This window comes from Meleagris gallopavo, chromosome 7 (assembly GCF_000146605.3).
Source record: "Meleagris gallopavo isolate NT-WF06-2002-E0010 breed Aviagen turkey brand Nicholas breeding stock chromosome 7, Turkey_5.1, whole genome shotgun sequence".
Classification (NCBI taxonomy): domain Eukaryota; kingdom Metazoa; phylum Chordata; class Aves; order Galliformes; family Phasianidae; genus Meleagris; species Meleagris gallopavo.
The window spans coordinates 20,334,071-20,360,821 of record NC_015017.2 but is presented as its reverse complement, the minus strand read 5'-3'; the positions used below and the strand labels follow the sequence as shown (position 1 = coordinate 20,360,821).

The window sequence follows — 26,751 nt, the reverse complement described above, 5'->3', positions numbered from 1 at the left end:
CCATTAACCACTGTTTTTTATTTTACTAGAAGCGATAACAGGATAGTTTGGGGGGATAGACTTCTGAGACTTCAGGTGAAATCAAGACCAAATGTATCATTTCAATTGGAAAACAGCAATACTTGTAGAAGAATCTTGCATAAAGTAGTGTCTTATTTGTTAAATGTAAAGAAACTGCCATTAAAAACATAGCATGAAAGGTTCAAAATTAGTTTTTAGTTGTTTACTTTTTCATAAAATCTTAAATTTGATACATCCAATTAAGAATTAGCAAGCTGATGACCAGTAATCCTTTTTCTTCTAAGTGTATAAACCTACTTATATAAACAACACATCTGTATGGGAACTGTTGATCACAGCCTGAACCTCTAATTTACCACCTGAGGCAAGTAATGAGTCAGCCGTGGGAGTACAGGTGAAGGCAATTCAGCTGTGCTACTGCAAGGGGTGAAGCCTGGCTCCACCTCTTCTAGATCCTATTCAAGTGCTGGCTGCCACTAAGGAAGGATCTCTTTTTGGAGATCATGCCTTGTGGAGTTTAGTGTGAGCCTACAACACTGGTGAGCATTTTCCATTTATTATCTTTCTACCACAGTAATCCTACTTAGCTTAACCTCTGCACACCTACTGATTGTATGACATCCAAATACAATTGGATTATTTTTTTTTGCATGCTAATAGAAAGAATACTTATTAGTAACAAGCTTTACAACATAAAGAATACTACTGTGAGGTTTAAGAGTACTGGAGACTTACATACTTACATCAACAATCAGAAAGTCCAGCCAGCACCAGGCATTAGTAAAATATATTTGAAAACCATATGCTACCCATTTTAAAAGCATTTCCAAAATGAAAATGTATGTGAAAACTTTGTCAGCATATTCCAGCATGGTCTTGATAGTTTTACGCTGTTCAATATATATATCTTCAAAAGCCTGTGTAAAAAAATAAACAAATGAATAAAAAATTCAGGTATTGCTAATGTTTCACAGAGTGTAAATGATTAAAACAAGCAGGTGAGACGTAATCTTTCCCCTTGTTCTTCTATATATTCTCATTTTACCTATTTCTCACCTATAACCGTGCTGCAAATTGGAGCATTACTCAGCTTTGTCTGGGATTTCTCCAGTACATTGTATTGAATGACATAATCCTATTTTACTGTTGAAAGAGGAGACAAACTCAAACCATGATTTTTTTTCCCCACTATTGTATCAAAAAATGTTTGCACATACACACACATGCACACACCAAAAAAATATATATATCACAAACAACAAAACCGTCTCTCAAACAAAAATCTAATCTGAGCAGTTTTATCTGCTATCAATCAAACTCCTGTCTAAAAGTCAAAGAGTGATGTATTTGCTCCAGTTTATACTAATCACAGTGCAGATGATGATCACCTTCAAGCTGGGAAGGTGGGTAATGTGAATCCTACTGGAAAACAGTTTTTTGGTTTCATTTGTTATCACATTCTCTATCTCTATCTGCCTTCAAAACAGCAACAAAATGAAGAAATGCTTCAGTTTATCTATGGCTTTTTGTAAGCACCATCCAAGGAATGGATGGGCAGTGCCCAGAATGAATTAAGGGCTTGAAATCATACCTCTAGCTGTATAGTCTCTTGTAACAGAGTTTCTTTGTGCTGAAAAAATTTAACAAGCATGCTGAAAATTAGTAGACAGTTTGAATCTAAAGTCACTGGCTTAAATAATATTGCTCTAGCTTTGCAGGGGTAAAAACAAAAGTATCTCTGAAGAAGTGCATGTAAAACAAACTTTTTCAAGTTTGAGCCACTTTTAGTAAATAAATTGTAAAATTGTGGAATACAAGTAGTATACAGCTCCAGTCAAAATAGGCCTTCCTAATGGAATTTGAATTTTGCTGTTACTTGTGAGGAGATATCTAAATATTTCAGTATCTGCAATTTTTTATTTTTAACTTACCAGTGCTCCACTGCTGAGGAGAATCATGAAGACAATGAAAGTCTCAAACCAGTTGTGCTCAACTATGCTGTAGCAGGTTTTTCTAAGATTCCACCAGATTTTTCCTTTGCCATCCTCTATACTTACTTGGCAACATGGAAATTTCTGCACACAACCTGCATTAAATTAAGAAATGTTAGGATTTGAAAGCAAATTATTCTCATGTAAATAAGTATTGTGTTATCAAAATTGTTAGTAGCAGTAATTTTATAATATTTTTAAAATTAAAATAAATATTGTGATCCTATTCTATGTGAATTTAGATAATTAGTAATTTGGATTGAAATCAGGCAATACTAGATGTAATTATGAGTAAACTATACGTTCATATTTTTGACCATTGATATTTAATCATTCTTTTTGCTGATAGAGTCTCACAGAAATGAAGCTCCAAATTTTAAAGGCTCGTTTATGTAATGAAAATGCATATTAAGAATGGAAAAATTAAGTTCTTTAGTTACAAGATATAGGCAGTGGTCCAGCAAAATTACTCAAAGCCCAGGGAAACCTTTTTCTGGTGTCTGATTTCCAGCATTCTAGGCATTGAGCATTTTCTTTTGAATGTGGGGGTCACAAAATTCCAACACATGAGTCCAGAACTTAAATATGTCTAATAATAGTGCATTTTACACTAGTAGATCTCTAACACATCTCTTAAGTCAACAGTTATTCTACAACCTTCTGTAAAACAGGCTTCTGGTTCAAGAGCTTCTTCAGGTTCAATTTCTGCTTGCTCTCCCTCTCCAGGAGGGGCAATATCAACTGTGCTGCCTTCAGATGAACTGGATGCATTTAGTTTCTGCAAGTAAAGTTCCACAGAAGAATTTTTTCTCATTAGATACATATTCTGTAAAAACTATACTGAAACAAAACTTGCCAGTCTCTGAGTTTTGAAAACCACTATGTTTATGCTGATAAATAAAACCACAGTAATGAGGTGTATGTTTCTATTTCTCAGTTTACCTTCTCATAGGAAACAAATATGATTTAGCTACTGACCTGATCCATGTATATGTCTTCAGAATTCGAGGCTCAGTGGAGTTAAAACTGGAGATCTTACAAAAACCACACTAAAGCTATTTTTTATTTATTTATTTATTTTTACTATACTAGTTTACGTTGCAGAAGTACCTCAGACTTCCCAGGAAAATTAACTAACAGAATGAACTAAACGTACTAAACAAATTTAATCTCCACATTTATCTACACATCCACTGCAGACGGTGTTCTCACAAACCTAAACCATATCTGGATGAGAGTTGTAAATTTAATACTACATTTCTGCATTTGTTTGTCCCCAGAAAGCACAAATTACCATCTCTGAAATCTCTTCGAATTCTAATCTCCTGTGAAGATTGAGAGACCTCCTGAGGTCCCTTCCATCCTGAATTTTTCTGTCATTCTACTATTTGTATGTAGTCAAATACTATATCAAATACTATAGTCCTCACTATGGTAAGAGCGCTCATAGATGCAAAAACTCCAACAAAATAGCTCACATTACATAAATCTTCTCATCAAGTAAAATTTGGATCAGGAAAAACTGTGTATCAGGCATGCAAGACTGCCCATAATTTTCTTCTTTTAAGAAAGCATAGTTAGAATGGACATACCTACTACAGTTGCATACAATTAATGCAAAAACTGAGCACAGAACTTACAACTTGTTTTCATTTGTCAGTTTGTTTATGTTTTAAATTTCTTCATCCAAAATACATTTTCTTTATTGTGAAATAAGATTTGTAAACAGAAAGCAACATTAAAAAGAAAAGCATGGCACTGAAATTCTTCTGGTTTATACTGTGTAGCAATAATTCATAGGAATTTAGAGGAGCATCCTGAATGCATTTCTAACTTAAACACTGAAGTTGTTTATGAGGTGACATAACAAAGGCATTTGATCACTGACATTTTTACAGTTTTCAGTTAAACAGGTCTGACTGTAAAGTTTGACCTCTATTAGAGTTTTCTGTACAGTTTTGAGAGAATTCTCAATACCAAGCACTTTTCTCATTTAGCTTTCAAGATAGTGACATTTTTAGAATACGTATTATAAAATTACTCGTTTAGATGATTTGCATTATTTTATTTCAAATAACAGGTGAAAACTTTTTAGAAAGTCAATACTACGTATTCTCTCTTTCAGAGACATTGCTGCAAATTAAAACTAGTTATTCAGTTCTTCAGTTCAAACCAAGTCCTTTCAGAAAAAGACAATGGGAGCTGAGAGGTTTTTTGAAGCAAAGGCACACATTTCTTTATATAATTTGGTAAGTAATTCCTCTCTCATATTCAACTCACATTAAATGATTTATGTTTAAAAATAATTTATGCTGGGTGATATGTAATTTCATGGCTGTTTCAAGAAGCCCTTTTGCTCTCACATGCATCCGTTGTCAATATGGAGTCAATCAGACCTCGGCTTACATAGCTGTAACTGAATTGTGACCAAAAATAAAGGACTTGTTGCATAATGGAAAGGTTTCTGACAAGCAAACTGGTATTAGTTTGAAAACTACTCTTTCCCTTTCCAAATACCATGATCTGTCATACCTGGAAAATCACATTGACAAATGTGAAAAGATTTGGATAAATACCCTGAGATTTCAATATTTTCAGTGGTTAGTTTATGCTAAGCATATAAGTGTCAATGTTTCCCCTTTCATGCTGCGCTTGCTACTATGATTTCAAAAATTTACATACATAAAACATTTATTGCTGTATGGCCTATAACTGAATGATTTTACTGCTAGTCATGCAGTAACTGAACCAAAATGTTCTGTGCTTTGCATAGTGGAAATATTTTAAACTTTGCTTTCTGTATTACATTTACAGACCAAAATGCACTCTACTGTAGACTATATTAAAAATCATTAATACAGCACCTAATTATCCATATATAAGGCTCTTTTTTTAAAAAAAAAAATAAGGAAACAAGATTTATAAGTCAATTCTCTTACATATCATGGTAATAAAAGAAATAAAGTTTAGGAAAATTGTCACAGAAATTATAGGCAGTTTCTTCATTAAATAAAACCTAAATATTGTGAGAACAATAATCTGCCACATTTAAGTTAGAAAAAGTAAAAGTCCTTTACGGCTTGATCCATCATCATTAAATCAATGACTGACTTAATAGTAGCAAGAGAAAAGTTCATAGTGAGCATAAATAATTAATCTATATGAGTGCCAATTAAAAGTAGTCTATTCTTTAATGGCTTCATCCCATGCAATCTCTGTTTCAGATAGTCCTGTCAGCATAGCTGCTAAAAAACAAGTGACTGAATTGCAATTTATGTACAGTAAAAAAAAACAAAGATTTTCTTAATTATTCTTCAAAGAAAGCATTCTCTACATTATTTTTCAAGTAATCTCAACAATTGAATTACTGAAAAAAAAAAAAGTTACTAAAACTGCTCTTCTTTGCTCCGAGCAATAAAGCTAACGAAACTAAGGAAACTCCAGAGACATTCCTTTCACCTCATAAATGTGCTTATCAGCCTCTAGAATATGCCGTGCTCTAGAAATACTTATTTATGTCTTCAGTGATACAATACCACATTTTTCTTTACAAGGATCCAAGGATACATTTGAAAGCAATTGCTTATGATGCAGCATTCTCAAGTCCTAGGTCAGCAAAACAACATGCTTTTCTAGTGCAGAAGCCTGAGCAATGCTGTGAAATCACACAGAGAAATAAAATCCCAAAAAAAGACTACATCAATGGGATTATATTTTTCAGAAAATAGTATTATAAATCTTATTGTTTAAAGATGTAATAAAAAATGCTTCGTCACCAACCCAAACACTTGGCTAAACATACATATAATCAGCCTCTATATCATCCTTTCAGAGCAGTGCATCTATTTTCAACAGCTTAGATCATTAAAACAAGCTTTGACCAACAGCATGTTAATGTGCCCATTTACAAGAAAATGCATTCACTTAAGACCCAGTCTTGCTCTCATGTGATTTTGTTCTAGATTTCAATAAGAGCAAGAGCAGGCAACAAAGACTTTAAGCTTTACAAACTGCTTCATGATTCAAGTGATAGTAAAATAAAGGGATTCAGCCATTACAAATTGCCTTTAGTAATTTAGCCATGTTGTTTTATCCTTTGAATCTTTAAAGCTGCACTGTAATTAAGTGACAAAGTATCAAATAATGGAGTTTGATGATTCCAAAGAGATTCTAAACTGATTTTAAATCTCGAATCTTATAATATTTGACTTTTATGTTAGGGAAACAACTTTAAAAAAAACTCTTTCCGTAGAGCTTTATTTGAGGTTTGAGGCATATCTTGGTTTAAAAATTAATCATTTAAATTAGAGACTTTTCAGAACACACAGAGCAATATAAATTTCTATTGGTATCACTGAACAAGTTATACTACAATATAATGTCAACAGATTACACTGCACAGTGGTACAAGCGGAGCAATATGGTTGTTCTTTTGAAGCCACTGAGACTGCCTGAATGTAACAACTTTGAATCCAGCTGTAGGACTGAAATCTCAGTCTCAACAAACTTTCAAAACACAAAAACAATCAAAATTTCAAGTTTTACTGGGATAATCTGAACTTCATAGTTTCATATAACTTCAGTTTCTGTGTAATATTTCCCATCCTATTCCCAAAGGCTCTGCCAATGAAGCTGTAATGGACATTATATTCACTGTTAATGAAAAAAAAACAACTAGGGTAAATCTACACGCTTTTATAAAAGTTATACATTTTAAAAAACAGTGCTGACTACTCTATGGTTATTCTGATTTATTCTGAGTAAAGTCTGCCAACTTGGTCACAGACTTGGTTACTGTGAAACACATTCAAAAATATCATTGTTTATGTTGGAGTTTAACATTTAAGAAAAGATTTTTTATTGAATGGCACACTGAGAATTTTTTGAGAGGTTTTTTTTGGTAAGTATAATTTCAGCAATTGTTAAACTTTTTGATCATCCTGCAGTTTATAAAACTCAAGATATGCACTGCCCAAATGAATACAGAATGTAGTTTATAGCATCTTGAGGATTTGCATTACAGTGCATTGCAGGTTTAAAAATATACCAATGCAATTTTTATGCAAGCTACTGTAATTGATTAAATTGTATTTATTAATTGCATTCTTAAGGAACTGAAGTGTGGCAATAATCGCTACATAAATGAGCTAGCATATTTCATTAAATATATACATTTATAAGGGCTGAATCAAAAAGGGTTGTTTTTATTTTTTAAAAACTGTGCATGCTCCCTTTTTTCTTTGACCTCTTTGAAGTATAACATTCCAGTACTTTTATGATCCATACTTCATAACCTGCAGAACATGCAGTTATTGCTAAAGACTTTATTATAATATCCAGAAAAATTATTAGCAGAGTTAAAAAAAAAAAAAATGTATGTTGGGCTTGCCAATCCCACCTGACCATGCTGTGATGTGAGTCCCATGACTCAGCAGAGAGCAGCTGTGCATGTTTCTACTATCTTGCAATGGATAGGGAAGGAACATAGCTGAATAGCATGCAGGCCAATCAAAATCCATTAAAAAGTGATTATATATATATATACATATATATGTATAACTTGCTTAGGTAACCTGTGTGAAAGTGGTGACACGTTGCTCTACCTGGTTAAAAAGCACCAGAGCTGCATTCTTGATTGCTCCAGCTTGGTTTTACCCCTGTGAGAAGTAAGAATGGTAGGTAGTGAAGTTCAAGACACAGGATCTCTAGTTTTCTTCTTTTTGGAATTTCTAATTCAAGTATGTCTTTAACACAATTAAAACATAGTTATTAAATAGTTTATGATCAGCTGGCAAAAAGGGAAATACATACCACTTGGAATGCTCAACAAACCTTTCTACAGAGCTATTTTTATTTTACTGAAATAAGAAATGCAGGAACTAGACCTAGTAGTCTGCACTCTGAAATTGTGAATCAGAAATAAAAATGCAATGATTAAATTCATAAAGTCACGATTAGCAGATTTGGAAATCATTCCAGTGTTTATTAAGTGCTTAATGCGTTTTAATGAAAATTTAAAGGGGTGGGGTTTTTTTGGTTTAACATTCTCACCTTCATTTAACTGGCTATGTGACTGCTTTTTATTTGAAAAAAATGTACGTAGGGTAAGCAACATACTTTGAAGATATATGTCTTTCCATTCTTCCTTCATACTTCTCATAATAGTGGTAAAAGTTACAGATGACAATGAAAGTAAAAACCTGTAACTTAAGAAGTTACCATCACTGATTTGGTCAGTTGTAGAAACGGAATCTAGGTGGTTGGATATTTTAAAGGAAATGTGATTAAAAAAGGGTCTTCCAAAAGATTCACAGGTCAAATTAACTACTGGGTAAGTTTTGGCTAAGAAACTCATTGAAGCTTCACAGCAATGCTTAACTTCTGACACACAATAACTGTTCTGTCTTCTTCACTTAACTAGTCACAAAAGCACAAGTGATGCTGATAAGACAACTGAACTTATTCCTGGGTTTGAAAGCTCAGTAGATTAGATGTTGAAGGATATCTTCTCTTTTATTAAAACCATGTGTTGTGACTTCAGAAGTTGATTGAGCAGCCTTACTTCTCAATCCAAATTTATACTTTCTGTAAATGTACTTTAAAGACTTCTGGAATTCTGCATGATAGATGCCTGCAGATATTTCTTTAGTAGTGAAACTAGCTTTACATAGCTGAAGAACATCTTTGAAATTACTTTTCTGTGTTGAAATCCAAAACTTTATTCAGAAAGTTGTGATTCAGAGGTAACGTGCAGTTATTAAGTAGTACAAAAAACACAAATAGTTAGCAGTCTGATTTCGGGTAAGATTAACATATTCTATTTACGTCACCGATTAGCAAGTATATTTTGTAATAGAAACATCATCCACAAGTTAGCTTTAAAAAACACCAAATTATCCCCTTTAGTTACTTCTCTTTTTTTTTTTTAATTACTTTTAAAGTTATTACTTTTTAAGTTAATTATCTTGAGTATCTTTTTTCAGCACAGAAATTTGTTATTTTATCTCACTGGTTACTGCACCTCTGTTTTCTTGTAGATAGGTACTGATAAAATCCACCTTCAATCAAATCTTCACTTCTTTCAATTACTTTCAAGCAACTATTATCCTAAAATAAATGGTAACTTTTAATATCTTTACAATAAATCCTCTTTCTCATCCAAATCTCAAGTTTTGCATATTTAGTTTTTCGTTATCCACTTATACTTGATTGTACAGTTTTTCACGAAATCTTAACTTGCTCTGATTTTAGAGTGTTTTAGGATCTATGTAAGGTAATCATATGCAAAAGGAAACTACAAAAGAAATATTCTAGCATAGCATATGTAAAAAGAAAGACTCTTTTTATTAACTTAAATGACGTTAAGTATAATATTCAGTTAAGACTACAGGCTTATGTGTCAGGTGTTGAGACAGTAGAAAAATTTGAGCTTTCACCATGTCAGACAGCTACTTGGCAAGTATATGAAGTCAAGTCATTGCAAAATAAGCAAGGAAAAGGCCTTTTCTGAAGCTGCAGACATAAAAGCTAGAAAATGTATAGGTTAAGATGTGTCTTGGGAGAAATCAACAGTAATTTGAAAGCCAAAGTAGATTTGGAGAGACTTTAACACAGAATTAGGTCAATATGAAAAAGAACAAAAATCTTGAAGACTATCTGTTTTTTGTTTAGACCACTCCACTGCTTATCCTGAACCCTTCAACCTGACTCTTGTGATATAGTTCTGAGTTCTTTAACAAATCATATCTCAAGTATATCTTGATATTTAAATAATACAAAATAATTACAGTGAAAATAAGTCTGAAGTCCCCTGAAGCCTTGGGAAAAGTTTTTTCTCCAAAGAATGAATAAACTACCATCTTATTTGGGAATTAGCAATAGTAGAATTGTGTGGGTTTGACTTCTGGCCAGGCTATCCTGATGAACATGACTTTACAGTCAAATTCTCCTGAGTACATACAGTCTTTTTTTTTTTTAACCTAGCATTACATCCAAACAGACTTCCCTAAATTTCTAGTGATATCTATGAGAAAGATCTTGTTTAGACCTTGAACTTATAACCAGGTTCCAGAATGACTTCTGGAAAATTTAAGAACTTATTATTTATTATTTGAGAACTTATTTATTAACTGGTAAATTAATTAGCGGGTGTTTTTACAAACAAGGAAAAAAATAAAAATAAAGGAATCAACCTTCCAAAAGTGATAGTGGCTAGAGTTATTTTGTAACACAATATAACAGATAACAAAAATAAGAAAAAAATAGCATTTATTTCTCACAAACCCACACTCATATATTCTGTGGCATTTTATCATGGGCATCTTCCCACCCCCTGCTTCTATCATGATCTCTTATTGGTGATAAGCATAAAATAATCATTCTGCTCTTAACATCAGCGGCAATCAAGAAAATTCTAAAAAAGTTCATTTTACAGTTCTTGTGCAGTTCAAGCTTCCCAGAACTCTGTTGCTAAAAAATATAAATAAATGAATAAACCAGTTATTAAAAGGCATATCTTCTGAGGGAATTTTAAGTGTTAAGCACTGCCACAGTTAAGGCAGGGGATTTCAGCCCCATCTCTTACCCTCCTTTTGCAGACCAGCCCTTCTCCAGTCAGAAATGTTGTCTCAGTGCTATCCCTTGAGAAGCGAGATAAAGCAAATGATGGTGTACTTTTCTAAAGAGGTAACTTAAACACCAATATGTTCTTAATTTCCCTTAAAAGGAAATCGAAGAGCAGCAGGAGACAGTACTGTTGACTTGGCAGAATAAGATTAGGAATTCTGGTAAATTCCAGTCACACACCAGAACAACTGTTCATATATTACCAAAGCAGGTAATATAATTTTTATGAACACAATAAAATAGAAGTACTTAATCTTTTCTCTAAAAATCATCCAGAAAGAGTGGGATAAAGAATACAGAGCAGAAATGAAAATCACTACAAAATTCATATTTTTCAGAGCACTATTTATTAGCTAGCATTCACAAGATGTACTCTTTTGCTGTACAGATAAATGTGACATGCTAAACAGTTCTCTGTGAGCAGAACTTGAGGGAAGCACTATTGCTCCAGCTTTGCAATGGTAGTGACCATGACACTCTATGGAAATCTCAAGGCTATACTGATGCCCTACATTTATTTTATCCTCATTGAAAATTTACCAACTTTTTAATATATGTATACTTCATCATTTACTGGTTGATTTTCCACAGGCACTTGTAATTTTCACTTTCATATTGTTTTTACAGACATTTGGATTTTATTTCTCTTCCTGCGGGCAAAATGGTGCTTTTAAAGTTCATTTAAAAAGGCAAAATCACTTTTGATTTAGCATAGTACTGAAAGTTCAGAGTAACCTTAGAAAAAGAAAAAAGTATGATGCCTGCAACAAATAGAGGTGGGAATGAACAGAGCAACTGACTTGTGAAAATACCTTAAAATTGCTACCTTAATTCATTTTCTTAGGATATACCCTTCACCTTGAAAGCAGAGGAATTTCTGCATTAATTTTGCAATTAGTTTTCTCCTCAGCTATTCCGATAAAATACATAGTGGTGCACTGTTAAACCGATCCATGTAATCTATCTTAAAGAAGAAACTGTGAAATAATACTAATGGGACAGCTGCTTAATTTATATTGGTTCAGTGACATGCCTTGTAGATACACTGTGGCAGAGAAGGTAGTAAAGACTGTTAGGGAATCTGGAGACAGATGAGGATGCAACCTCTGAGCTCTGCTGCTGAGGCTAGCTTGTCCTGTAACCACAGCTTATTACCTTCCGAACTTCCTAATGCATAATAAAAAGTTTTGAAAAAAATTACATATTCAGAAAATTTTTAAGAATATATATTTGTAAGGCAGAGTTATTAGGAAGGCACTCATCACTGTATTTCTCAAAACTAACCACAAGGAAAGCTGAACATTTAGATTGAAGATTCATTTTAAAGAAAAAGAATCAGAACATATCAGAAAACTTAGAAGTTCTCTGAAAGAGAACACTTTCACTAGATCAGCTTACACGAAAAACACTTAGCTCTCACACCCAGAGAAAGCTTGTTTTCTGATACTAGTTGAGCTCATAATTTGTATAATTTGCACTTCTCGATTCTCTTATATTCGGAAATTGTTATTACAATTTACATGCTACACCACAGTATAAATTGGTATTGAAAATATTTGCCCTGTAACTGAGCAATTCAATAGAATATCTGGCTTTTAATCTTACAGTTCTTATGCAGAGTAACCTTTAATGTTGCAAAAAACACACACTCATTTTGTTGCTCGATTTTCTTGAAGAAAAAAAGCATAGTATAATTAACTGGGTCATGGCAATCTGCTAAAGCCATGTGATATAGTTTGGTACTGCTGTGGAATACAGCATTATTTGAAAATAGAGCAGCTTTGCCACTATGATACAGTTATGAATGCAGGATTTCTTTACAGAAGAGCTTGCTTTATAGTAAACAGACCTTTTTGTATTAATAACCTACCTAACAACATAACAGCATCTGATCCAATTGAAAACATATTTATCCAAGGTTCCTGATCCCTTAAGCCTCACAGTTCCTATATTTCTAAAAGCACTGAAAATTATTTTTATTTTTATTTTTTTTTTCAGTCAATGCGTTTAATAGTTTGTTATTGCTCATCGCTACAGTATACTAACCTTTCCATTAATACTTTGATCACTGGACAATGTTTGCTGGTATGTAAGCTACTTGGCTTCTGTATTTTAGAACAACTTCTGTTTCTTTGCCCATTAAGAATAGTATAAGACTTTCATGTAGAAATTGCTTCTATGTGTACATATACTACAACATCAGTGTGCTCTCCAGGACAACTTGAGATATTGCTTTACTGTGACATTGATCTATGTCTGAATTGCTTCAGTTCAGGCAGACATATTCTCTTAACCCAAAATCAGTATGAATACTACTCACAAAAAAATTTAGATAATTCAAAATGCATAATTTATTTACCATTCCTCAGGGTTCATTTTTAAAACTACCCTAACTACAGAAAAAAAATGCATTTTCTTTTAAATTTATATTTGATTAGATATGCAAAACTATACACTTGTAAATTAGCCTTCTACAAGAGTCTTATTCCACAAATCCTAATCACATTTAGGTACACAAAGGATGTTTTATGAAATGTGTGCTAGCCCTAAAACTTCATTAAAAAATTGTAAAATGAATAACCATATGATACATCTTCCAAATGCTAATAAACAGTATTAAAAATGTAAAGTCTAAGGATTCTTAGTGTACTGTCACATAGCACGATTTTTTTCTTTGAATTATATTTACTTAAAATAATAAAAAGTAAAATATATTTACTAATGATGAGACGCTATTTTGAAGAGCACTGAATATGAAATAGACAAATATGTAAATGTGTGATTACAGTGTAATAGTTAAGACACAAAAGCTCCTACCTGTTTGCTTTCTTCCATATCAGATTCACTGCTAAATTCTTCTGTATTTAAATTTTCAAAGTCAGATTCTCCAACAGCAATTGGTACTGTCACAGTGAGGCCTGGATTGTTTATGAAGGACATGTAATCACTTTCATCAACAACATATTTTTCCACACTGCTGCCTGTGCCTACACCACTGGTAGTTCCATTGCCATCTTTAAGATAATTCATATCTTTGCTTATTTCAACAGCAGTATGATTGGAAATGCAGCTGTCTTTCTTGTTGTTTAGCTCTTCAAGTGCTTTGATTTCTTCTAAAGCTTTCTGTTTTCTAACGAAGGCTTTTTGTATGAATTCCTGTATCTTTTTTTTAATATAATCTATTCCCTTCTGAATTCTTGCCACAGCGATCTGGAGATTGTTCATTTCATTATCATCATCTGTAGCAGCAAGGTTGTCTGAGCTAAACGAGCTCAGCAGCAAGGCCAGAAACAGGTTCAGAACCTAAAAGATGAGAGGATACAGCTATATAATAAATAAACGCATATAAGAAATTAATATTTTTACAAGATAATGTAAAAAAGAGCACAGATTGTTTTAAAGAACATTCACACTTGCTAATTTTAGACAGCCAAGTAGTAATTCCCATTACAAAACCTCTCCTTACTGGTCTTGGTCAATATGCAGAAGATGAAAACAGACAAGCTAACATCTAAACATTTTTTACTTCCTGATTTTACTTTTTTTTTCTTGATGTAGCTGGGTTGTTTAAGTGTACAATGAAAAAGAGAAAAAATTACAAAACTGTAGTTATACACATCCATCAGACGTCTGAAATGCTTCTTTCTAAATCTCTTAGTGGAATCGCCTGGAAGTTAAGCAGAATTTAAAAAGTATCAACCTATAAAATTAGATAGATTTCTATGGTGCATTTATTTTAGAAACTTACATCAGTAAATGCTATAATAACCTACTTATATTTTCTACATAGTGTTTAAAGGATTATACCATAAAATTGTAATATTCTATTAATTCTGGGCTTGTATCTTAAGTTCTATAAAGCTTGTCATAAAAAGAATAGAAAGAATATTTTAAAATGAAATTTTTACTTTAATCTCAGTTACTAATAATTACATTATTTATAATTGAATTTTTTCCTTTTTCACTTGGCAACGAAGAAAAATTTATTTGATCTTATTGATAGGAATTCAAAGTAAAACAGACTTTCCTCATCAGCAGATAACAATCCTAGCACCAATATTGCCTGAGAACTGTGGTTTGTTACTTCAAAATTCAAACATTTTTATTGTTGTTTTAATGTCACCTCCTATAAACTACAGTTATTTCCCTAAAGCCTACAAGCAAAAAATTGTTTCATACCTTCAGTTTTATATATGATAACTTTGTATAAAATCACATTATTAAAGGAATGGATTGAAAAATGGCTGAAAAGACTTCAACATCGTCTTCCCTGTATTTGGATTAAGTGGAGACCACAAGGCATCAAAAGCTGTCATGACATTGCAAAATGATAACCTATATCAACTTCCTTCCTCTGACTTTGAGAAAAATGCTTTGTTCTCTATCATATCATTTAAAGATACAAAAAAAAAACCCCTCTGATCTACCAAAAAAACCTCATATCCTATCTGAAATAAATTTCCCCTTATTTAAATGTGTTAGACCTCTCATTTTAACTTTATTCAAGATATAATTCTTCATACCTTCACAATTCCTGGAAAGCAAACAACAACAACAGATCTGAATAAGTAAATATTTGAAAGAACAAAGAGGTAATATGAATTGGAAACAGTATTTATATCCAGAAGTTAATGTGGAAAAAATGAATAGGTTACCAATCATAAAAAATTTTCTCAGGCGTGCACATTTCTGCAAATCCAATGTCAAGATTGCAAAGTTGTCTGAACAACTAGGACATAAACATTGTGAATTTTATGTCATAAAAATAAATCATTAAAATCAGTCACTAAAGGAAGAGAATTTTGACAGAAATGAAATATAAATTCTAGGCATCTCAGAATTTACTGTGAATGTTAAAAGAAATTTTAAAGTGTCAACATGGATTGTGCCTTCCAATTATAATCCTGATTTCTAAGAAGTTTTCACAATGATATATGTGAACCTTTCATCATTAATTGTCAGCATGAATTAAACGTTTTCTATAAAAATTTATTCTACAATTTTGAATTAGAAACTTTCAAATGCATTTTTAGGAGGCAAGACTAATCACTCTGAAAATATTAGAGGTTTCTTTCTATACCTAAGCAAAAAGTACTTAAATTCAAGATATGCTACTATAACAACTACATTATACTTTATTTTAATTAAGTCAGAAGTTTTAGTGCCAGAATTATCCGCAATGAGTGCAAGGATGTCCTTTTTTTAAAAAAAATCTCCAAACGATGCTGCCCATGAGCTGGTGCAGCATAGTCTTTATTATTTCAAGATGAGTTCTGATAACATTTGGATTTAAATAACATCTATGAATTAGCTCAATCACTCAGTGGGTCATTTTGGCGCATTCCTACATTCCTAAAGTCATAGTAACATTACTTCACTGAATGGAAATAGAAGAGAAGAGAAGAGAAGAGAAGAGAAGAGAAGAGAAGAGAAGAGAAGAGAGAAGAGATTTTTTTTGTTACCCAAAATCTAGCTCAAGTAGTTATGTTTTTCTTCCAAATAGAAGCATGACAAAGATTCTTATTGCCTAGCTGTACATAATATATATTTTTGCATCACAATTTAAAAGTGTTCATCACATACCACTAGGTTTCCAATCACCATGACCAGCATGAAAACAATAAGGCACATGGTTTGGCCTGCAACCTCCATGCAGTCCCACATCGTTTCTATCCATTCTCCACACAGCACTCGGAATACAATCAAGAAAGAGTGGAAAAAGTCATGCATGTGCCAGCGTGGAAGCACACAGTCACTGGAGATCTTGCAGACACATTCCTTGTAGCTTTTCCCAAACAGCTGCATCCCAACCACAGCAAAAATGAACACAATGATGGCCAGCACCAGGGTCAAATTGCCCAAAGCCCCCACTGAGTTGCCAATAATCTTAATCAGCATATTTAGAGTTGGCCAAGATTTTGCCAACTTGAAAACTCGAAGCTGCAAAACAAAAATGCAGAGGAACCATTAGTTATATTCTAGAGGTATCTTGTGCCACTATTCATGAAGAGTTCTGATTTGCGAATGCCATCTGTTATGATGTCAGTTTTACATAATCTCTTTGGCTGTTGTCTATTTGTGTTCTGTGAATTTAGAACCTATGGAGACAGTTTACAATTTAAGTTTCAGAATTTAGTAAGAAAGGCAAAGTAAGAGCAAGATGTGTGATCAAAACGTACTCAAGAAGCAGAAAAAAAACCCCAAACATTTAATTAAAACATTTAGGAAATTCTAATACTTGTGTAATCCTTGAGAAGGATATAATATAGTCTATGCTAAATGGATAATTTCTGCATTCCATTATTTTCCTGCATTGTAACGTATTTATGGCAACTTCTAAAAAGAATTTTACAGCATGAAGTGCTATAGACTGTCTATTCCTATTAGAGTACCTGAATTTATTTGAAAATAATTGCATTACAACTTAGCATTGAGAAATTTTCCCTGAGAATTTAGCAAAATCTATTAATCAACTCAGATTCACTTATCTGAGATGCCACACAGGAAAGCCAGCTGTTTTCCCTGCTGTTCCTGACATTTTAAAGCAAACAACTAAGACTGTTTACACATACACTAGTTTTAATTCCTGAGCTTTTTCCAGAGATCTTGTTTTTTTGAAGGCCTTCTACTTAGTGGTGTCTGTACTGTGCTGTAATGAAATATAGATTACATTCTTCATTTTACATACCATTTTACATATCAGAAGTCAACTTTAAACAATTAAATTTCAATATTAATAATTTCATTGCTTATAAAAACGTGCTAGAAATAAATAAGGCTAAAAATCTTCCTACAAAATTGCTTCTGATTGGCAGCTTATTCTAACTTGTGTACAAATGTGTTCTAATGACGTGATCAGAGAAGCTAGGTCCAAGGTGTTTAGCAGAACTGAGTTTCTGTAAACTAACTTTTTCTTCACAACAAATAATATTATTTTAATGGGAAAAGAGAGCATGGAGTTTGCTATTTCCCTAAACTGTACAGTCCAGCATTTCATCTTAGCAGCACACAGAGAAAAAGAACATATTTTGTGTTTATACTAGATTTAGTTTTGGTATTTTTAAACATCCGCTCACAGATAATTACTGCTTCAGGTCCTAAAGACAGATAGAAGTCGGTGCTCTTCTCCTTACTCTCACAACTCCTTCTTTGCTGGCTTAGTCTTGTTTTTCTCAGCACTACAATGGGTTTTATAGGCTTACTTCAAGGGAAATTTTAAAGCAACAATTTCATGTTGATCTTGAGATATCCTTTCAGGACATTGTACTTATAACTTAAAAATTAATAATGGTACATGAAGTTGAGTACCATGGCAGCTGGTGCTAATAAACTATGAAACTACTGTCTGCTCTATATATTTAGAAATAACATAGTTTCAGGTAACATAAGAAATACTAATAAGACAGACTTTTACATCATGACACTTGTGCCTCTATTAAATTTGCCTATAGATTAGTTTGTGTAGAATACTAATTGCTGTAAATACATTATTTTTAGTAAAAGCTCAACAGTATTTCAATCTAAGTATTCTTATCCTAAAAACAGCTTATTCTCAGTGTACATTAAAATAGTTGTTGTGAAGAGAGGACATACTTAAGGATTTTACAGGGAACACAAAGTAATGTTCAAACAAAAAGACTAAAAATTTTATGATTCTTTATTCTAGTGGCAATATATATGTTCTTACAGATATTCAGCTTTGATGAATCTTAATGAAATCAGTATAATGAAAACTTCCAAAACTTTCAAAAGATAGCAGTTACTCTTATGATTGAAAAGGATATCAGTACAATAGGATATCAATAGGACAATTTGATATGAAAACATAACATTTGACTAACACCTGAAACTTGTACATATTAACTATAACTTGTAACTTAGCCATATATGAAAAAATATGTGAGACATTTAAGTGTCTAATATGTCCTTACACTACTGGTAATTATTACATAAATCAGGACAATTCTGAAGTGATACAATTGCACATATATATATATATATAATATACGTATATATATATAATTATCAAGGTATTTACCAATCTGAATGACCGAAGAACTGATAATCCTTCAACATTTGCGAGACCAAGCTCCATTAAACTAAGGCTAACGATAATACCATCAAAAATATTCCAGCCTTCTTGGAAATAATAATAAGGGTCCATAGCAATTATCTTTAGTACCATTTCTGCTGTGAATATCCCAGTGAATACCTAAAACAAAATCAATTAGTTGAGTTGTTTTGACACAAATATATATCTGAGCAAATTTTTCTAATCCAGCTTAATTTCTGTTACCTGTCATTTGTACCTGTTACTACGTAAAAAAGATGACTGTTATCTCCAAATAGCATCTAAGAATCTCTGCGCAATGAAGACTGTAGTTAAAAGCAAATTACTAAATCAAGACAGATATAGGAGGGCTCAGAATTGATAAGCTTCTAAAAAAATATATTTACCAGTGAGTAGATCAGATCCAATTCACTAACTGAAAGATTTCACCATCACCTGATCTGATATGATCTAGTGTTTTTAGCCTTGCTTCTAAAGGATTCTTCCAGTAAAATAAAACAAAATGACAGTAATTTCTATCCTTTCCCACAGTCTCAACAGAAGTGTTATGACAGACTTTCTGGGGTCAGGCTTCCTAAGGTGTCTGTTTTAGCTCAAAGTGTATGGGTGGAAGCTGAAATTTCATGCATTAGACTTTTTGTAAGGATATAGAGCATTCAGAAACAGCTATTTTTCCATGTGATGGCTATTTTCTTGCATGAAAAGGATTACATGGTGAAAATGTTACTTGAAATACCTGAAGGTGTCAATTGTGAAACGATCAATGCTCCTTGTTTTTTGAAAGTACAGAATTAATCCCAGCATGACATTTTTGCAGTGAGTAGTGATCAGTGTTAAGTACAGCATAATAAGGAAGTTTTAGAGCATAATGTAAAAGCTACTAAAAACATACGAATATTGTGCACAACACTCAAAGGCTATCCCCACATGATCCAAAAGTCTACTGATATCAACTGATGTGCTCTGCAATTTCATTCTACGTTCCTTGTCCAGATTGTTCTTAGTCATCCCAGCAAGTTGTATAGAAGCAAAGCTTAATTTTACATATATTGTGTGTAAACATGACAATTATAAATATCTTTTAATTTACGAAAATTAGGAGATGAATATAATGGTGTGGAAATATTCACCATTTTCAAACTGGAAATGCTAATAATTTTTAAAGTTTATACTTTTGAGAAACTGAAAACATAGATAGAAATAATACACTATTAAACTGAGATATGAAAAGTGCTACCATATATTCAGAAGAATGTAATAGGTATTTCTATAAAGAAAGTATAAATATAAAGAAAATATAAGTGCAAAGAAATAAAATATAATAAAGTATAAAGAAAAAGGTAAAGATAACTATTGACAAAGTTGTCATAATATTTGTCAAAATAATTGAAAAAAAATTTTAAAAGCATTTAATTTAAAAATATTTCCTCCACATCTATGCCATCCACAAACTACATCTTTTGAGCATATCAGCATCCACAAATACACAAAAGTAGTACATTTTTAGCAGACTGAAACTCAAGCTTTCTTATAATTAAAAATCTTGCATATTGAATTTCAGTAGTATGAAAATTAATAATTAAACTTTGTAACTATTTCTTCTGTTTCAGTTAAATACTATACAAAGGCTTGTTAATATTTGCTATGCTTAATTTATCCTCAAAGAGCCTATGATGTCACAAGTGAACAGTAAACTAACATACTTTGTATGTTAACTGCATAACTAAGGTTAATAGATTAGTACAGTGAGCTACAGAGAACGTAATTGGAATCAGCGGGAATAATATTCATTGCTTGTACATAGTCCTGATTAAGGATACTGAATTGTTAGAAAAGTAGTTAAAACATCACTGTTGCTAGCATTGAGTAAAAAATGTACGAGGTGGGAAAAGCCTGAAGAAAGCCTTGAAAGCGTAAATGGTGAGAGATCACTCTAACGTTAGTATGTCAGACTAATGCATTAAAATACAATATTCTGTAATTTGTAATGAACATAAGAATATGCTAGAGACTAAGCCTTTGTCCAGGAGAAAGAAAACTTTAGTTCACACAATATCTTCTGGCAATATGTTTATTTTTAGTTACGTATTTTTTAAAAAAAAGTCATAGACATTTATTATTAGCAGTACATTTAAGGAAAATAATTTAAAATGTACTGTGACTGAGAAATGTATTACTGCTCCATTCAATTATTAGCAGAATATTCAAAACTAATCTTCTTGTGGTATTAGTTCAAAAGACTTGGTTTTTCAGGACTGCATACTGTGGGAATCAATCCATATTCTCCTGGGTAAACTAACAATAGTTACTTGAAGTGGCAACAGTTTTAAAATGTATGAGTCCTCCCTCTAAAACAAACACTTGCAAAGTTCATTCCTTTTGTTTCCTGATCGTCAGAAGCAAATACTTGTATGTGATGCCACATTTAGATATCTGCTCAGAAAAATAATTGAATGTAACTGTAAATCTCCAGATCAGATGAAAACCAGGAATGGCATCACTAATAGAGTTACAAATAAAAAGTACTTTTTATTAGAGAATAAATAATAATATTTCTGTTTGTAAAACTTCAGTCATATAAAGTGGCAAGTATATACTGCTAACAAGAAATATGCCTTTCTTGGAAACACATACTTTCACTGTAATTTAACTGAAAAAAATTCAAAGTGAAATTCTGACATGTGAATGTTTCATCAATTTCTCACACAAGAAAAATATTTTCTGTGAGGGAATATCAACATTGTAGTAAAAACTAGATAATCTCCTTTAACCTTTTAAAGATAAAACCCCAAGGGAGACCTCAAGAAATCAAATCTGACAAGTGAAGACTACATTTCCAAACATATCTAGTTATTTCATTTCAATAGTTACTAGATTCATGAAAGTTAAAGGCTCCAGGAAACTGTTTGTTTAGGAAAATAATACAGTTTCTAAATGGATTATTAAAAAAAAAAAAATTAGAATAGATTTAAAGCCAGTACAGTGCATTTATGCATTTCTTGTTTTAGAAAAAATAGTACTTTTAGATCAAACTGCACGATAAAGCACTCACCAGGTTTCCCACAGAAAGGACACTGCTAAATTGTTCTGTCATTGGGTAATGTTCCATGGCCATAAACAAGGTGTTCAAAACAATGCAAATAGTTATAGCAAGATCAACAAATGGATCCATCACTACTAAATTGACAACGTGTTTTACTTTTAACCATGGACTCCAGCAATCCCAGATCAAGAAAGTATTTGCAAATCTGTACCAGCATGGGGGACATTTCTGTCTGGATTCTTCAAGCTCTGAAAAAAAAAAGAAAAGGAAAAGAAAAAAATAACAAATAATCAATAGTTCAATTATAATCTCTGTGATTGTTAAAATATGTTAAAAAATTAAATCATTTAAATAAACAGCTCACAACTATCTAATCTTCCCTAAAACCTGTGGACCGTGATGGTTGTCATGCATATATAAATTATGAGTGCATTCAGTTTCCTTTAAATAAGCAAAAACCGTATGTGTGTAGATAGCAGGGATTTAATAAACAGTTTATCTGAATGTATCAAATACCTTCCATTGTGTTTGTAAGTATGCTGGCTATACTCATTGCTCTTTGTCTTGCAGCAGAATCTTCCAGCATTTCCATGGAAATCTGATAAGAACTCAGTCTTCTTTTTCTTATTTCTGTTTCAGTAGTGGTGCCCTGTAAATAAAATACTGAGGAATTAAACCATTCTCTTTAACAGTCAATTAATGACATTTACTGCATAAATGCATAGTGACAATCAAAATCAGACTTGCAGATCTTTCTAACACACTATTCAGTAGTATGCAAGTGTCTTTACAGATGCTTTTCTCTTCTTTTGGAGCACAGCCCAGGAATCTGACCACAAGAGTGGTACTAAAATGTTCCCAAATCTTGGTTCTTGCTTTTCACTAATTCTATCATTCATGCAAACCTCTCATTCTTTTTTCATTATTTTGTCCATATCCAGAAAAAGAATAAAGCTTTCAGAACTTTCAGAGGATTTCAAGGTTATATTAGTATGAAGATGAAAAAACATTTTTGAGTATTAATAGTTCTGTTTCCTTTGCAAAGGGTCTTGACTTAAATGGCTAAATCTTTTTTTTCAAGTGAGTATTTTTCTGAAATAGAACTATATATGCATAATATATAACATAATTTTACTTGATTTTTTGTATGAAGCTCTGTATCAAGATAGGAGAGAAAATAAAATGTATGATAGTAGTAAAGAAATCTCAATATTTATTTATAATGAAAATATTTTGTCAAAGTATTATAGTCACCAAAATACCATATTAAAATATTTTGTATTAAAAAGCTTGAATTTTCCAAAGTTTGAAGAAACAGCTTATGGAAATCAACTGAAATGTATGCTAATAGAAAACTATCATGGGAATAGTAACTGCTTTCCTTCACATTTTGCAGGTAGTTTCCTATTCCTATATCCTTAGTTTTATATCAAATGCCTAGCTTTGTTTTTTGAGGCAAAACTGTGTACAAAATGGCAGATTTAGTTTATATATACATATTATTTTTCTCTGTGCAGATCTCTTGCTGAAGGCAAGGAGAATATAATACTATTGTAAGGTTCAGACGTACGAGCTTGAGGACTTTTTTCCCTCATCTCCTGTACTTTAGAAACTATTGCAAGTTATTTCTCACAGCTGTAAGAAATAGTAAGGCATGCCGAAGTGAACAGTAAGAAAAAATTCTGTGCCCAAAGAAAACTGCAGAAATTGGTTGTTTGCTTATAATTACCTCTGGTAGAAGCTGTCCAGTAGGTGAAGTTAGAGTTGAAGGTCCTCCAACTAAGGAGACTACTCCATTGCAATCTACAGCGCTGTGCATCTTCCCATTGGCCGGAAGGGCTGGCACCATTCTGGATGACATACTGGCCTGACTGATGTTACTGTTACGCCTTTCTCCATGTTGATTGGGAACAAAGAGAGAGTCTCTTCTGCTTTCGTTGTCCTCAAGAGTGCTGTGCTCATCATCAGCAAAGTCATTTTCAGATCCTATATCCCTTGTGCGACCTCTGAAACTGAAAATGCTTGTTTTGCTGTTGCGCCTTGGTGAGAACAGGGAACCACGGATGCTTAGCAAAGACTGCAAAAGATTTAAATAGAAAACAAGACAGCTCTATAACTGATGTTCCAAGATATAGAAGTTCTTGGCTTTTCCAAGAATTTTCAATTTTTTCTTCAACAGTACCAGTGACTGTGTGGAGAATGTGCTCATTAATGGGACTGAAGTAGATACGAAATTTTAGTTTAATGTAGAAGGACTGAAGAAAAGTTGTGTGGGAGACATAGCAAGGTTGGGCAGTTTGAGCAAAAAATGCAGTTTGAGTTTGTATGGATTCATGAGTGTAGTGGAGAGTGTTCTATCAAGGCTTTGCAGATTTATATTTTATTGTATCTTCTACATACAGCAGAGCTGAAAGTCTTTTAGCTTTCTTCCCTTTTTCATCCCTTGGACTCCTAGGGATTCCAACTTATCAGTACTTGTCTGTCCTATTGACACTAGTCTCAATAATGATGAAACAATATAAGCAGTACTCAAAAACTAGGACAGGGGCTTGGAGAAGCTCTGGAGGGATAGCGTGAATATGCCTAGTAGCACTCCTTGAACATAGCACTCAGTGCTGCAGTAGGCTGAACACCTACCTACCATGTGTCCATCAGGCAGCGCACAGCAAACATTCACCAGGGACACAGCTACCCAAAGATATCCTCTTACAGATGAGAAAAATAAATCAGCGGTTGTTGGCAATTAATCTTTTAATTACAGTAGAAGCTTAATGGAATGCTATTCTCCCATGCTACATATTTTATTAACAGCATTCATGAATAAATAAAATGAGTGCTAACTGTGGAAAAAAAAACACCTTGCATTAAGCTTTCTTCATCCTTGTCTTTGTGCAAATCTTCATGTCTTTTTTTATGGTAAAACTGGTTTCTGATGTCAATTTGTTTGCAGGTGAAAAGTGCTTACATGCAAGAGCAATGCCTTTATCTCAGAATAATTATAATTAAATTAAAGTATATAGAAATCCATATTAATATTGAGAACCAAATATTCAGACCACTGCATATATATACACATTGTATGTGTGCTGAACTAGTTACTAGCGCAACAACACATCATCAGTAGGGTAAAACTAACCTGTCTCACGACGGTCTAAACCCAGCACACATTCCCCATTAGTGGTTGAACTATAGCGGTTTGCAGGTGTTTCCCATTATGATATGCAGTTTTTTGCTCTTATAGCTATACCAAATCTTAATAAATTGGGATGAAATTTTTTATGCTGGCTCAGCCTCAGGCTGAGTTACTTAAAGAATATCAGCCAAATGGTTTTGCTACCAATATGTAGAGTTGACTGGAAAAAAAGTGCTGTTTTGTTTTGTTTTCCCCCATATAAATAGCTCTAGCATCTATGGGAAATGTCAGTGAAACCTGACAAAATGGTAAAATAGTTACTGCAGCTCTTGCAATTTTCTCATACTATTATTTGGCCCAACTACAGTCCTTCAAATCACACACCTACTAGGATACAGCTGACTAGCACTGCTATCCTTGCTTTATAGAGAAAGCTCCCCTTGCTGCTGTTTTGTGTGTTGTCCAGTCTTTCCAATATATGCTATCAAGCTCTGAGCACTGCTAAATGGATCAGGCCCCTCAGGGACTTAGCAGCAGTATGCCTGCTTTGAATATCCCTACTAGGTTTGGACAAAAGTTATAAGCCAAAATGACAGCAATTCTAACACATGTAGAGGCAGAAATATATTTGCCTTCATGCTGCTGGCAAGTAAGATGTGAAAGGAAAGCCTAGCTTTTCACGGAGGATGCATCATTCGTTTGCAAACAGAATACTGTGTCAAAGGACAAAACCTCTATAGGGGCTGGATAGGCAGATTATCTCCCCTTACCATTCTACTGTGTTGTTTCATGCTCAGCCACCCTATTTCACTCAGCAGCTTACTGCATAGATAACAAGACAAACCAGACCTTTTTTCAGTTTACATGACAGCTCCGTCTTACTTTGTGTATGTGCAGGCAATATTTGTTCCAGAGTCTTTTTGCACATATACAATTACTAAGGCAATTTTTAATTCAATTAATTAACTTCAATTTGATTATTTGTTTGATGGAAATCTCTTTGTATTTTAAAATCTTAAATGCCCTCTAAAATTTATTTCAGGTGATCTCTTATTTCCTTCCTGCTCTACAATTCATGATGTCCCAAGATGGGCTATTTCCAGTCTATTTTACTATTTCTTTGCTTTATTTAAAATCTGAAACATATACAATTTTTTTTTCAGTAGATCTCCATGGACTTTTATGTGATTTTAATATTATTGAAAGTCATTTCATATGCCTTGCCTTCCTAAACTTGTTCAATTTAGATGAACGTTTCATACTTTTTCATGACAGCTGATAGGATGAAAGCTTTCTGACAGTTTTAGAGTATGAATAAATGCATGCAACATACCTTACTGTATGTTAATAAAGCTACATAAAATTTATATTCGCTATTCAAATTTTTGTCTCAAATTCTCCTTATTATACGTGTTCCCAGACTAGATATTTTTTCTATTGATAATTTAATTCAGCATCAATCTGTGCACGCAAAAATAAATATGTTTAACATAAATGTAATATATTATTTAATCTTATCCTTCACCAGAATTATATCAAATAGCATCAGAGAATTTAGTCTAACCAATAGAGAAGCCTATTGCTGAGTAGTTAAAGCACAAGACCAGCAAACAGAAATTCCTTTTTCCTCAGACTTTATCAGTGACTCTTGAGTGCAGTCAAGTCACTCACTTTCCTTTTTTGTAAGATTCTCATCTTGCATAATGAGCTTCCATTGGGAAAGAACAGTATGACTAAATTCTGTAAATACGAGCCTAAGCAATCCCTATATATTTTGTCTTTACTGTGGAAAACTAGAACTACCTTTTCTTTATCTATTGTTTAAAGAAGATAATGAAAGGCAATAGAAACTTATGGTAGAATTTCC

The 26,751-nt window shown here is 32.8% G+C and overlaps 1 protein-coding gene across 1 annotated transcript in view; it reads right to left on the bottom strand.

Annotated features, from left to right (window-relative positions):
* The window catches only part of LOC100546506 (sodium channel protein type 2 subunit alpha), a 276,701-nt gene that overhangs the window by 221,587 nt on the left and 28,363 nt on the right, over positions 1 to 26,751 (bottom strand). Inside the window, exons 13-20 of the mRNA XM_010713686.2 lie at positions 23,481 to 23,828; positions 22,268 to 22,400; positions 21,761 to 21,999; positions 18,676 to 18,849; positions 16,221 to 16,577; positions 13,455 to 13,940; positions 2,670 to 2,790; positions 1,953 to 2,107 (exon numbers count right to left, since the gene is read on the bottom strand). Coding sequence (XP_010711988.1) covers positions 1,953 to 2,107; positions 2,670 to 2,790; positions 13,455 to 13,940; positions 16,221 to 16,577; positions 18,676 to 18,849; positions 21,761 to 21,999; positions 22,268 to 22,400; positions 23,481 to 23,828 — 2,013 coding nt within the window. The remainder of the gene's footprint in view (positions 1 to 1,952; positions 2,108 to 2,669; positions 2,791 to 13,454; positions 13,941 to 16,220; positions 16,578 to 18,675; positions 18,850 to 21,760; positions 22,000 to 22,267; positions 22,401 to 23,480; positions 23,829 to 26,751) is intronic.